At 32.5% G+C, this 15,246-nt stretch overlaps 1 protein-coding gene across 3 annotated transcripts; it reads left to right on the top strand.

Moving 5' to 3' along the window:
* Positions 1–371: 371 nt before the first annotated feature.
* On the top strand, positions 372–14,949 carry LOC126979699 (uncharacterized). 3 transcript variants are annotated; one of them, XM_050829156.1, is made up of 5 exons: positions 372–524; positions 896–1,080; positions 2,290–2,601; positions 7,555–9,753; positions 12,430–14,949. In XM_050829156.1, exons 2-5 carry the CDS (start codon positions 904–906, stop codon positions 12,616–12,618), a joined length of 2,877 nt encoding a protein of 958 aa, XP_050685113.1. In that variant the 5' UTR covers positions 372–524; positions 896–903; the 3' UTR covers positions 12,619–14,949. The 3 variants fall into 3 exon arrangements, with proteins under 3 accessions (XP_050685113.1, XP_050685114.1, XP_050685116.1); XM_050829157.1 differs by lacking the exon at positions 372–524 and adding an exon at positions 550–807; XM_050829159.1 differs by lacking the exon at positions 372–524 and adding an exon at positions 550–755.
* Positions 14,950–15,246: the final 297 nt, after the last annotated feature.

Consider the following 15,246-nt stretch of genomic DNA (forward strand, 5'->3'; position numbering starts at 1 on the left):
TGAAGATAATACCAGAATCAGAGAGTAAATGTAAACACTGTACAACAGATAACACAGCTGATTTAGAACATATGGTCATGAATTGTCAACAGTATAACTTTCATCGTTTAATTTTAGCAGCAGACATTCAAAATATAACATTGGATGATAAGAAGAAAATGCAAACGACACCTTCCACTTTACAAGACATTTTGTGTAATTTATCGTTATACAAGCCATTGTACAAATTTATTGTAAATACTATAGGAAAAATGTAACTTTGTTATCTTAGTAATAAGTTTGGCCTATGGACTTGCATCCCGTGCCACTAAACAAATTAAAAAAAAATATTATGATTTACCATAGGTAGGTAGGTACATTCACAAATCACAATACACTAAAATTTTAAGTCACAAATCACAATTTACTCAGTTTTAATATAAGGTACTCTGTGAATTTACTTTAGAAAGAAACTAAAGGGGTCGTTCAACGATATACTTTATAATTAATTATTATGTATTACAATTCGTTGTAGCGTTCGTGAGGTTCGTAAATTTGTTAGCGGTTCACAATTTGAATAATTAGCTGTTAGAGACATTCTTTTTAATTTTGTAATACATAAATCTAATGGTGATGTTAGTAACGTATATCTTACAAGGGCATGTCATTAATATCAGTTACGATTGAAGAATTCAAATTTAAATAATTATTGTTCTAAGTTTCCAATACTATGTGTTCATTCGTAAATAAAGTGTAAAAATAGTTACTAGTAGACAGTGAGTAATTTATCATGGTAAATACTATAACAGACTAAAGTAATAGCTCCAGGTAATAGGACTTTTCGGCAAATATATTTAGAGGATTTAATATTACATTTCTCTACCCGTGTGATCAAAAACACTTGTTTATATTTCAGATGCAATAATGGCTTCAAATTTAAGCGAAAATGCTATAGTCTCGGGTTGGTTAGGCTATTATTGCTTAGCTTGCCATGCTCAATTCCCAGGTGAAGATACTGCGAAAAAGCACATTACTCAAAATTCGCACAAGGAAAAGTTTAATGAGACTTCATATGAGGTTGCCAATCACTTTATTCGAAAGGTAAAAGCTAATTCTTTATGTAACACATAGGACAAGTCAGGTTATTGTTGTCTTCTATTAAAAGCAGATCTTATGATAGTTTTCATACCTCTTTTACAAGACTGCTGTGATATCCAAAAATTCACTTTGGGTGTTAATGTAGACACATTGAATTGCTAGGTTCTAACTGATTTTGCAGCTATATTTTTTTTTAATTTTTCAATTGTGTTCTTTAGTTATATCATTTGCCAAACACAACCTCTTAATAGCTTAGTATTAATGTTTAATTGGTTTCTGAATTTTTAAGTTTGTTAAAATATTCATTATTATAGTTCCAATTTCAATAGTACTTTCAATTATAATGTTTATACAAAAAGTATGCTCAAAAAAGTAAAATACTTGACTAACCAAACAGAAACATACATATAGTATGACAAACTTGGTTGTAGCAATATATTATATCTTATTATTAGCAATTGGGAGCGATCAATTTTGGTGGGCAGCTCCTTAACAAACTATGTCACTCTTTTAGTTTATTTGTTCCTTTCTCAAATCCAATACTGATCATTCGGCATTCGCCCGATCCAGTTTTTCCGATAGTTAGTTAGTTCACATAATTAGATACCTTCTTACAACTATGCACAGAATATTTTGTATATCAAGCCTATGCAAGATAATAATAAATTACTTAGTAATTTAGATTGCGAAGTACATAACAGTTCTGGATTTCGAAAAAGGATCCGTAGCATAGATTATTAATATTATGTAGCATCCTTAGGATTCATAATAAACTAAAGAACTAAGGAGCAAGAGATCTGGGATCTAGTTCACATAGTTTGTCTGTAGGAGTGCTCTTTCGAACTAGTTTGTTTGCAAACTACATAACTCTAGACAACAATAATAGCTGCACTGCAACTAACATTGTTAACTCAAAGGGCAGTGGGCAGGACATGTGACAAATCATTCAGTTATCTGAATTGCCCTCAACTTATTGGACCGGGGGAAAGGGAAATTAAATGATTGGAAATTTAAATAATTCTTGGGTAAATTAAAATATACCAGAAATAAGTGACCAAGTCAGATTATTATTAGAGGCTTTTATTCAACTGAGACATAGCAATACATACTAAACATTGTATATTTTGTTTAGTTACTCATAGTTAAGTTAATATTTTGTTTTGAGTAATATTATTTTTCTATTTTCTAATAAATTATTCTCTATGATTTCAGATAAACCAATTGTACTTCTGTGAATTATGCAATTTGGTTTTAAAAACAAAAATGAAAGTCAAATTGCATATAAAAGATCAGAAACATACTGCTGCTTATATTAAAAAAGCTCTTAAGCAATTAGAATCTGTTATAACTTTTAATGGAGTTGTCGTCAGTGAAGAATCATGGAATGGAATTTCTGACGGTACCTGCATAATTTGTAATTGTGACTGTGATGATAAGAATCAGCATATCCATGATCCAGTTCATATTATTAATTTATATCAAAGTAATTTGAGTGTTCAGGATACTGAAAATGTTTTCCGAGTGGTAAGTTGATTTCATGATTAACTAGTTAGCATTTCGATAAATGTGATAGAAAAATGTTTGCGGTAGAATTTACATTTCAATATTGTACATAATAGAATTGCCTAGGCTATGATAACTGACAAGTGTATGATAGATTATGGCAAGAGATTTTCTCAGATTTACTCAATGGTGACTTCAGGTATCAACCAATTCATTCAAAATATTGTGTCACAATGAAATGAAATTTATTTGCAGGAAACATTGTACTTAAGGTGTTAACAATATAATGGATAATCCAATATGTTTCGTCAATTGACATGCAAAATATGTTACAAAATTGTCTAAACACTAATCGTACTGTTATATTGAAACATGTCGGATTTCACAATGATATCAATAATATTTATAAAATGAAATTTTAATACTTATATAATATTATAATATGAGACGTAAATAACTTAATAATTCATTTAGTACCTATGTATAATATTTACAAATTCAATGTCATAAAAGTATATTAATTTACATATATTATTATCAAATAGACTAATTCATTTTGTATTGAAAAATTCATTTAAACTATAGAAGCACTTATTTGTTAACCACTGATGCAGTCTTCTTTTAAAAACTTTGAACGGTAAATCTTTCAATTCATTGGGCAATTTATTATATATTTTCACAGACATGCTGAAACAATTTCTACTAAAAGATGCAGTTCTACAGAAGGGCATTATGAGTTTATTTGGATACCTTGTATTTAAAACCTTCTGGCTTTTTTTTGTATAGAAATCACACATATGTTTTTGAACAAATAGGCTTATTTCATAAATGTATAGGCATGGCAGCGATAGAATTTTCAATTTTTTAAATAGCGGTCGACTAGAATCTAGGGGGCCGGCTCCACAAACCGCCCTGATACACTTCTTCTGTCCAATAAATAAATGCCCTATGCTCACCGAGTTGCCCCATATGACCAATCCATATCTTAAAGCTGAAACCACGAATGCATGATATGCCATTAGCGCTGTTTTTTCACCTATTGTTTTTGATACGCGTTTGAGGACAAATACATGTTGGTTAATTTTTTTGCTAATTTTGTCAACATGTGACTTGAAGGACAAGTTGCTGTCTAAAGAAATACCAAGAAAATTGACAAGTTGTGCTTCTTTAATATTCTCATTATGATAATTAACATTAATATCTTTTCCTTTCCCATTCTTATTATAATACTGCATATACATTGTTTTTTTTATATTTACAGTCAGGTTATTTTCAGTAAGCCATTCAATTGTGTCCTTTATTGTTTTATTAATTTCTATATCATATGTCAATTCATTGTTACATTTAATTACAATAGAGATGTCATCAGCAAAAAGAGTACAGTTATTAGTAGTAATGCTAGGTAAGTCGTTTATGTAGATTATAAATAGAAGTGGACCCAATATACTTCCTTGTGGTACACCTTTTGTTTTAAGTCTAAGTTCTGATCGATAAGGTATTACTTCTTGTTTATTATTTAATTTAGCAATTTCAACATATTGAGTACGGTTTGAAAGATAACTTTTAAGCCAGTCATTTGCTAGACCTCGAATACCATATTGAGCGCATTTATCTAATAGTTTTTCATGACAAACATTGTCAAAAGCTTTGCTCATATCAAAAAATACTGATGTTACTGGAATTTTTGTATCCATGCATTCCGATATTTCTTTTATTAGCGAAAAACACGCTAAAGTTGTTGATTTTCCTTTTTGGAAACCATTTTGTTCCTCCAAAATGATATTATGTTTAGTTAAAAAAGATGTTAATCGCTTGTGCAGTATCTTTTCAAAAATTTTTGAGATAACAGGAATGAGTGTGATTGGTCGATAGTTGTTAATATCCTTTTTATCACCCGCTTTGAGTAAAGGTGTTACTTTTGCCTTTTTTAAATTTGATGGGAAAGTACCTTCTTCAAAAGATAGATTTATTAAGTAGGCTAGGACTGGAGCTAGTTCCTTTGCACATTCCTTTATTACCTTTGTTGCTATTTCATCGCAGCCCGTGGAATTTGAATTATTAAGTGACTTAATAACGGTTATTATCTCCATTTCATCAGTTGGCATTAAGAAAATATTTGAATTGTTATGTTTTAATTTATATGTAGGTTTTTTATTTTTTACATTTTGACTTTGACTTTGTGTGACTGTATTTATAAAATAATTATTAAAAATAGTAGCAATCTGAGTTGGATTATTTATAATTTTATTTTCATATTTAATTTCATCAATACTTCCTACATTAGAGTTAGTTTTATTTTTAATCACATTCCACGACGCTTTGCATTTATTTTTCGAGTAAAGTATATATTTGTTGTTACTACTTCTCTGAGCTAGGTCTATACACTTGTTGAGAATCTTTGAATAATTATTAAATTTGTTTTTGTTGGCAGGTATTTTATTCTTATAATATTGATACCTTAATTTTCTTTTTGTTGCACATGATTTTTTTATACCTCTGGACAACCATTTTATTTTTGAATTTGAAACATTAATTTTATACTTAAGAAGAGGAAAACATAATTTATAAAATATGATTAATGTATTGTAAAATTCATCAAAAGATTCGTCCAATTTCTGGGCATCATACACGTCTATCCAGTTAAGACTTTTTATACAGTCCTTAAATTTGTTTATGTTTTGATTACATAAATCTCTTTTGAAAATTAACTTATACGACGGTGTTGAATTATTTATTTTTGTCGGTACTACTAAGAATTGTGCTGTGTCATGATCCGATAGGCCTAACTGATGAATCTCCCCTGTGGCATTTTCTATATTACTAACAAAGAGGTCAATACAGGATTTTTGCCGAGTAGGTTCATTAATATGTTTAAAAAAATTATAATTTCGCAATAAATTTGTAAACTCCAGATTCGTTTTAGTATTTTTTAGAGTGTCGATATTAAAATCACCAACAATCACAATATTACTGGTCTCCCAATATCTTAATTTGTGTAAAAGTAAATCAAGCTTATTCAAAAATTCAGCAACGTTCGAATTCGGCGTCCTGTATAGACATATTACAATTAATTTGTGCTTTGGTATTCTTAAACCACAACATTCGAAAGAATATTCTACACATAGCTCATCCATGACATCAAATTTTACAGCCTCAATATAGTCTCTGACTAGAATGCAGACCCCACCACGCTTTTGCTTAAGTCTACAAAAAGCAGATACCATTGTATATCCATTCAACTTAATATTAGATCTGTTTTCTGCATTCACGAATGTTTCGGATAGACATATAACATCTACTACTTTTCCATTTTCAAAAAGTTCAGTTAGAGCTATGTTTAGTAGATCTTTTTTACTTAAAACGCTTGCTATATTCTGATGCATTATATTAAGATAAAATTTGGACTCGAAAAAATGAATCGCTTTTGAGGTCATTATTTTGTTCTTTACTTTTTAGTTTGAAATAATATGGTATAGTACCTTTTATTATTTTACTATTGGTGATAGTTTTGGCAGACTGCGATATTTGAGCTTGATGTTGACTGCCTTTCGCACTACGAGCCATGATAATTTTACTACCGGGTACTAAATATTTTTGCCTATAATACATTGAGTCGATAAGCTTATTTATTCTATAACAAAAATCATGAATGAAGTGTTTCTTGCCAGGGTACGATTTTGCTAAAGTCAAGTATGTACAATTTTTATAATTTTTACAAGTCAGTTCCAATAAATTATTCAGTTTTCTTTCATTAATGTAGTAATTTTGCAGTACACTGGTTACAATAACTGTTGCTTTATTATGACGCTTTAAGAAAAAACCAAGTTCCATTATAATTTTGTAAGGATTACTATCCTGTTCGCCTAAACATAAAATTATTTTATCATTATGATTAAATTCAGTATTATTAAACGTCGCAACGAGTTCATCGCACGTTGCATGAGGTTTAACGAAAGAAAATATTTGATAGTTTTCGTATTTAGTATTCTGACGTGATTGGATAAGGGATCTTGCTAAATTAACACATTGTTGTCCGCCAAGTATCATAATTCGCATTTTGTCTGAATTTTCAGGTTTGGTGTCCGTGTCACTAACCGATGAAGGATTTATTTCATCTTCCCTTATTTTGACAAGCATTCTTATATGTCTTTTCTGTGCCCAAAGTGTGTAAAATTTCATTTCTTGATTGCCTGTGTAACTCGTAACGAACAACAAGTTCCCTTAATAATGTTAAATATTATTTATTGCGACCTTAGATAATTTATGCCTTTTGCTGCTAGACAACCGATGGAAACAGGTCAGTTTTATTATTTTAGTGTGAGTGACAAGCTACTTTTTGTTAGTGTGTGTGCATATTTATAAAAATTTGGATTACCATGTCAATCCAAACTGTCGTATCATTCAATCCATGTAACATGCTGGATTGTGTGAGTGGAGCTCTCAAAACAGGCCGTTTGTTTGCTCGTTTCCACATACACACTGCATTCACTCATGCTTAATAACAAGCTACCCTACGCCCTGTAGCAAAGGTCAACAATACCCACCTTAACCTTACATTACTCTTTATCTTCCAAATAATTCAAATGACTTCTATGGGCACATTTCTGGATTTCTGGACTTCTCAACTTAGGTGTATAGTGTTATTATTGATCATAGAGAAGTATTATGATTGATTGCGGGTGTGATTACAGAGCTAATTATGAGATCTTTGAGGCGCCCAATTAATAAACACCAAACAAGTGCTGTAAATTACCATATTAGTATTTAGTAGTTAGCTAGCAGATAAACCCATGTTGCAATTATTTCTTTGAAAATTAACAATTAATAAAAAATTTGGAGTAACTGAATACTGTCTAGAAATATATAAAAGTTTGTGTAATCCTTCAATGTATGAAGTAACACTAAATGTACCATTTGACTGAACATGTATTTTTAGAACCTTCAATATTTTTTTTAATAATGATATATTTGCAGATTGATGAAACATCCTTTCAATGCCTTATATGTAATCAAGTAGTTAGTTTGGAATCAAAAAGTCAACATTTTGAAGAAAAAACTCATAATGCAAACAAAAGATTAAAAGTAACTGGTACAAAACTGGATATAAATAGTACTGTAAAAGAATTAAAACCAAAACAAGTTAAGACTCTGAATGTTGCTGAAAAGGAAGATTTGATATGTAAAGCTCTTAAAGCACCACAATACATAGAGACTTGTGGAAATTCTTACATATGTATTCTGTGCGAATGGGAATTGCCGGAAAACAGCGTCTTATCTCACATGGGTGGTGCTCACCATTGTAATATACTTAAACTGCACAGAGCGCGAATTCAGAAATTAAAAAATCAACAAGATATAAACTCTGAAAAAGATGAATCAAATTGCAATGATATAAATGAAAATAATAAAATCCAACCAGAAAATGAAACATGCAATGATAATTTTAAAATAATAAAATCACTGTCTAGGTTTGAAAGTAATGGAATTAGAGTAAACCTTCAACAAGATTATGCATTTTGTAATACTTGCTGTGATGAGATTGACATGAATTTTAATGTGATTGAAAAACATATTTTTGAACATAAAAGCCTTAATGACTTGCATAAGCATTCTGTTTCGTCAAAGGGTACTAAAGTTCTTATAAAAGAAGAGTGTGGTAGTTCTGGATCTAAAATGGAGAATGAAGAAAAAAATATTATCGAGCATACCTCAACAATCTTAGTTGGCTCTCAAGATCAATTTGTTCCTTCTGTGATTACTAAAGAGTCAAACGGAGATAAACTTCAAAAGGCCAACAACATTGTTAGTGAATTATCTTGTACTAGTGCAGAAAAAGTCAAGAAGCCTAAAGAAGTGAACACTGAATTAGAGGATAACGCAATAGAAAACGATCTCCAAGTCAATCATGAAAAGGAAACACATATTGTAGAATATACAGCTTCTAATAGCTCCCAAGATTATTCTGTTCCTTCAAAGGGTACTGACAAATCTGAATGTGTGGCTTCAAAAGTAAATATTGAATTAGAAAATAAAAAGGTAGTTAATAATTTTGATATCAATCATGGACTTGAACATATTAATGTTCATAAAGAATTAAATGGCTCCCAAAATGATTCCAATTTCTTGAAGAGTACTGAAGAAGTTAAAATTGAATCTAAACTTAATATAGAAATAGCAAAATACGCAAAAGCAAACAACCTTCAGTTTGATTCAAAGAAAATGACAGTATTTTGCAGGATGTGCGAGAATTCAGTGCCTCCGAATTTGTATAATATGAAGGAACATATAAATGGAAGATCTCACAAGAGCAATATTGAACAGTTCTCAAAGATAGATAAACTTCAACCTGAGACAACAAAATGTGACACGCCTTTTAGTGTTGAACCAAAAGCAGAGAAGGTTTCGAAAGAGAACCGTAAATTAGATTCTGAAACCAATACTGGAACTAAAATTAGTATTGCCATGCAAAATGGCTCGAATGTTTCCCAAATTAATTCAGTTTCTTCAAAGACTAATGAGAAAAGTAATTGTATAGCTCAAAATGATAATATTGAATTAGAAAACAAAGCTAGCACAAATAATATCAAATCCAACCAGAAGGGAAAACATATAATTGAACAAAAAGCATCAAATAGCTCTAATAATAATTCCAATGCTTCAAAGAGCACTGAAGAAGTTAAAAGTACAGAAAAAGTGAAAGGTAGAAAAGAAGAATTGGAAAATTACGCGCAAGCCAACAATCTTGAATTAAATCCAAAAGAAGCGACAGCATTTTGTACAAAGTGTGCTAAGCATGTCCCTGCAACAGTGCAAAACTTGAAAGATCATATAAATGGAAAGATTCATCAAGGCTATGTCAAACCATCTTCACCAATAACTAAACCTGAACTTGAGAAATTAGAAAGGATACTTACAAGAAATTTAATAATACTTACTGATTTTATAAGTTATGACAACTTCAATGATATAGTGTTAAACGAGAAAATATGTTTGAGTAGGGCTAGTTTTGCCCTTACTATCAAAACCAAAGATAGCTATAATTTTCAGTGTATCCGTTGCAGTGTCAATTTGGGAAAAATGGATGTCACATCCCATGGTCTTAAGGGGGCACATGGACTTGAATTATTTAATGTGCCAGTTGTGACAAATATTGAATCTGAATTTATTCGAGAGGTATTTATATTAATTTATTTAAATATTTTTAATTTAAAAAAGTCCAAACTAGAATGAACTGTATTATGACATGGGTAGCCTTGCTCCCTTTGCAACCTTCCTATGATCTGCTGGTTGTCGGTTATATTTAACTAGGTGACTAGTAACAATCATTTGACTTTCAGTTGCATTAAAAAATCGATTTGCCTTCGACCATTAATGATATTTGCAGGGTTACAGAGTATTTGGGTAACCCAAATACTCTGTAGATAACTAGATAAGTTATCAACTTAGCAGTGGGTCTGGGTAGCATAAATAGACAATCATATATATATGATCTATAGATCAGGAAATGGTCTATACCTTTGTCCAGTAATTAACATTAAATTCTCCTGTTAGACATTACATAAAAAGTGATCACTTTTCATAATATATACCTACACTTTATTATAAAGTGTTTATATATAATATTATGTGGTTTTTCCTAATTTTTTCAAATCATTTCCACACAAACGTGTTTGTATTCATGTGTCGTATTTGGAAAATATTTTTTTTATTGAAGATGAAGACAAACAAGTATTGGGGCACCTGATGGTAGGTTATCATTGCAGCCCACACTCTTGTAACATTAGAGGAATCACAAGAGTTTTGCCGATTTTATAAAGAGTCAAATAAACATACCTTAGATTATTTACGGCCGTTTTCAATAACCTATCTGTCCTTAGTTCATCTTACTAGAGGTAAGACAAATCATAATAAACCAAATTGGATTATAACTATATTGGACATAACTATAGGATAGATAAGATCTTGTCATTAAACAGTGACATCAATGTATCCGTAACTGGAGATACGTTATTGAAAACGGCCGTTATACGTCTAGATAGACTATGACAGCTGTGAAAACGTCGAGTAAAATTGAGTTTAGAGTGAACCTTTATTTTGAGCAATGTACGCACACTAACACAAAGTGTAATACAAATCGCGAGTGATGCAGCTTGTCACACACACTAAAGTTTTAAACGTGTCCTGTTTTTACTGGTTGTGTAACAGCAAGAGACTATCTAGACGTATAAATTATCTAATAAATGTACATATTAATTCAATAACGGAAAACACGGGAGCATCAAACTGGGGGCTCCGTGGTGAGACTCAACGGTTCAACCTATTGCCACACCGACACTTTGATTTTATTTAATTTTAGTTCACTAGCGAACATAGGAGAAAAATAGCTGACGCTGTAAGCACCTGTGGGAAAACGATAATTTTTGACGGAAGCAAGCATGCTGGTCACCATATCATTGAGTGATCATCGCTGCCCATGACCCTGTAATACCAGTTGTATTTCGGTTTTTTTTAATTTGACACCCTCTGTACACTGTTCTGATGCCATATCCACCTCGAAATACTGTGTTTCCCAGTTTAGTTTCATGCGTTAGAAAGTTTCTTTAGATACTCACTGTGCACAATATCTAAACACCTAATATAATTTTACTGTAAAATTCTAAACAATATGTTATGATTTTTAAAGTGATAATCCTCACTTCTAGGATTAATACACAAATAAAATTTGAAAAACAAAATTTTATGAACGATCCGGGACTCGAACCCACGACCTCCGGGGCTCTAACCAACTTAGCTAACCGTTCGAGTACCGCCTCGTTTTAAAATTCTGTTTGCTTTGTTCAACTCTCAGGTTGTGGCTTCATCTACAGGATCTACTTTACAGTTGATAACCTGCTCAACCCCAATATTTGCATGTTAGGAAATTGACTTGAGATGTCGCTCTTGTAAATCTGAACAATATGTTATGTTTTTTAAAGTGATAACCCTTACTTCTAGGATTAATACACAAATACAATTTGAAAAACAATTTTTTATGTAAAATTCTGTTAAGACCATTAACTTACAATTTACCAGCGTATAGAAAGCGAACGAAAGAAAAGAACATATCTAGCTGAGGTGCAGTAACATTGATAAAGAAAGCGAATCTATTGTTCCTGTAACCCGATTCTGATTGACAAGCCGTAAACAGTCAGCCACACTTTAAATCAGCTCCATAGTATTTTTAATATCATTTAATGTTAACGTTAATTCTCTAGCATTGCGTAGAGATGTGGGTTCTCTCTGCATCTTCTACCGCATTTATCACGGGGACTGCTCAGAGGAGCTGTTCGGGTTGATTCCAGCGGCCGAATTCCACCATCGGACATTACATGTAAAGTACCATCCGCATCACGTAGACGTCTGGCATTCCACAACCGCGCGTTTGGTTCGAAATTTCTTACCTCGTACAACTACTTTGTGGAATCAACTACCGGCAGCGGTCTTCCCGAACAGATACGACTTAGGGACCTTCAAGGAAAAAGCAAGGAAAAAGCACCTTAAAGGCCGGCAACGCATTTCTTGAAACACCTGTTGTTGCAAATGTCCATGGGCGGTTGCCTCACCTCTCCCCATCCTGTGAGCCTCTTGCCCGTTTGCCCCTTCTCATATAAAAAAAAACGCACATATTTACAAATCTTCGAATTTGGTCATGCATAAACGACCTGTCAGCTTGTCTATACGCTAGTATATTCTAAATCTATGGTTAAGACACTAATTAAATCTTCTTGTCTTTGGTAGAAGTTTGAGGAAGAATCTTGTAGTGCTGGACATCTTGGTAGCATGCATTAAATTTAAATATTTTTGTTACAGTATCAACCTGGAAGTTTTCATTGTGGCTTTTGTAATGCAATATTCACCTCTTGGGAAGATATAAACTCTCATATAGAGACCATTGACCATAGATTAGCGAAGAAATCCGCTGAATGGCGTCTCAGCGTGTACCTGCCACAGATAAAAGCAAATAATACAAAGCGGGATTGTTTTTACATAAATGAGTAAATTTATTGCTTGTATTTTGTATAGAAGCAGTCACTGTGAATATTGATAATCCGTAATTCACCAGTGGGAGGCTCCTTTGGACAGGATGCCGGCTAGATTATGGGTAACCACAACGGCGCCTATTTCTGCCGTGAAGTAGTAATGTGTAAACATTACTTTGTTTCGGTCTGAAGGGTGCCGTAGCTAGTGAAATTACTGGGCAAATGAGACATAACATCTTATGTCTCAAGGTGACGATCGCAATTGTAGTGCCGCTCAGAAATTTTGGTCTTTTCAAGAATCCTGAGCGGCACTGCATTGTAATGGGCAGGGCGTATCAATTATCATCAGATGAACATACTACTCGTCTCGTTTCCTATTTTCACTGAAAAAAAAAAATTAAAAACATGATTTTTGGTATAATACTTCAATATGATGTTAAACGAAAAGACTTTACTTTATTAAGTTACTTTAAATACGAGATTGTAAGTCCTAGTACGTATTAGAATATAATATAATGATTAAGATTTTAAATATTGCGTTGTATGAGCCCCGATTTTACCATTGAGGTAGAATGTGATTAGAATACTTTGAACTAAGCTAATGCCTGTAAAAGTGTACAGATTCAATTCGGATTTCACCAACACAAACTAACGCAGTTATAGCCTAAACGCGTTTAAATGTTGACCGCCGAATTTTGGACGATTAACATTTGATGGCGTGAGTTGTCACTGTCATAATAGAAATATTGACACATTACAATTTTGATTTGGTTCGAACTTCTGTTCTGTTCTTATTGTGGTTGGTGGAAGGGGCACCACAACCAGCCAATGTCCAGTTTAGGTAGACTATCAGCTTTGAGTATGTATTTGGTCAGTGCTAACAAATTTACAAGTGTTTACGGTAATTATTGGTGCCGAGATTGAACAGTTTTATTCTCTTATTAAACCTGAAACAAGTATACATGCTGTTAAATTATGATGAACAAACACAGACATTGTGTTATTCATATCTTAATATTATTTTGTTCAATATATTTACATAAAACGTTTACAATGGGAATAAAAACTAGGGGGAGGAGGAATTTAATGGAAGTGGGGTGGGGTATTTCAGGAGGTTTAAAATTGTACAAGGAAGATTTCATTAAAAGACAATTTAAGAACAAATGGTCTACATTTCCTTCATCTAGTCCACAGTCATAAATTATAAGTTTGGCTAGAAATACTGGTGTTCAAGAGTGGTTCGGCGTAATCGGCAAAATGTTGATATTATTGTTAAGAGCTCTCACTGTCGTTATCGTAACAGAAACATTGACATACAACTGTTTTGATTTTGTTCACACTTATCGATGACAGTTTTGACGGGTATTTGATACATTCCATTATTTATGACTTTTAAACTCGGATAACGTTAACATGCTCAAAAGGTATTCGTGAAATCGCTTTGTGTTTAATCGAGACCAAAACTGGCATTTGAACTCGTTTACGTAAAACTAAGTTTTACTAAACTTAGTTTGAAGTGTCATTGGTGAAATCGATGCTAAAAGTAAATAGCTACAAACTCTAAGCGGGGAATTTACTACACGGGACAGGCAAGGCGATAAGGCTGAGGTCTATAGAGCATACTTTGCTCAGACTTTACTTACGTGAAACTTAGCTGAGTGTAATAAATCGCGAACTCGACTTTTGCATTGGGTTGTATTAGCTTAAGCTCGGGATTCAGCTGTCATATTTGACAGCTGAAATTATCCTTAGAGTTATTACTCTAAAAATGAAATCAAAGATTTTTTTATGGAAAAGGAGGACAAACGAGCGCACGGGTCACTTGGTGTTAAGTGATCACCGCCGTCCACATTCTCTTGCAACACCAGAGGAATCACAGGAGCGTTGCCGGCCTTTAAGGAAGGTGTACGCGCTTTTTTTGAAGGTACCCATGTCGTATCGTCCCGGAAACGTTGGACACAAGTGGAAGAAAGATTGTGTTAAGCTTACACTTGGCTAAGTTGTACGTCAGTAAAGTTTGAGCCAAGACTTAGTATCTATAGATGTCAGCCTTAGAGCATTCTCGGGAACGCATCCCTTGACCCGGTGTTGCGGAGGTCCATTGACTGGTTGCCTCACCACTCCCACCAAGTGAGCCTGTTCCGCGTTCTGTTTATCTCTAATTCTGCTCAACATTCACTGTATGATCTTTATTTTTTTGTAGTATCTAAGTGCCTACGTGATATTGTTAATGGTTTTAAACTCGTGTCCTGTTTATTTTTATTGTTTAAGTTATTGGTTACTATTATTTTGTTCTTATTATTCATTAAGTATAAGTTTAGAGATAATAAAAAAAAATTCATAAAGAAAACGATTTTTATTAAGTTTTTTCAGAAGTATAAACTTATTTTGTACACCTTACTGATTTATTTCCCAAGCTCTCGATTAAGTATATATTAATATATAAGTAATCGTAATAGTTCCCCTTATTCAAAAGACCAAAGGGGTATGCAAATTGTAATTTTCTTACAGATTCTGATGTCAATAGAATTTACATTTACAGTCATACATTTTAATTCGTCATGTAATTTGTTAAATATTCTATTGAACTTTCCGTAAACACTGTTGATCAACGAAGTAACTGCGTTGTGGTGTTTCAAATACTAGC

The sequence above is a fragment of the Leptidea sinapis genome, chromosome 4 (assembly GCF_905404315.1).
Source record: "Leptidea sinapis chromosome 4, ilLepSina1.1, whole genome shotgun sequence".
Taxonomy (NCBI): Eukaryota; Metazoa; Arthropoda; class Insecta; order Lepidoptera; family Pieridae; genus Leptidea; species Leptidea sinapis.

What these genes read in the sequence shown, in the direction of transcription:
- LOC126979699 (XM_050829156.1), top strand. Translation starts at nt 904, where the DNA reads ATGGCTTCAAATTTAAGCGAAAATGCTATAGTCTCGGGTTGGTTAGGC. An exon ending in CCAATCACTTTATTCGAAAG is followed by an intron (nt 1,081 to 2,289) that starts GTAAAAGCTAAT and finishes CTATGATTTCAG; the next exon opens with ATAAACCAATTGTACTTCTG. An exon ending in AATCTGAATTTATTCGAGAG is followed by an intron (nt 9,754 to 12,429) that starts GTATTTATATTA and finishes TTTTTGTTACAG; the next exon opens with TATCAACCTGGAAGTTTTCA.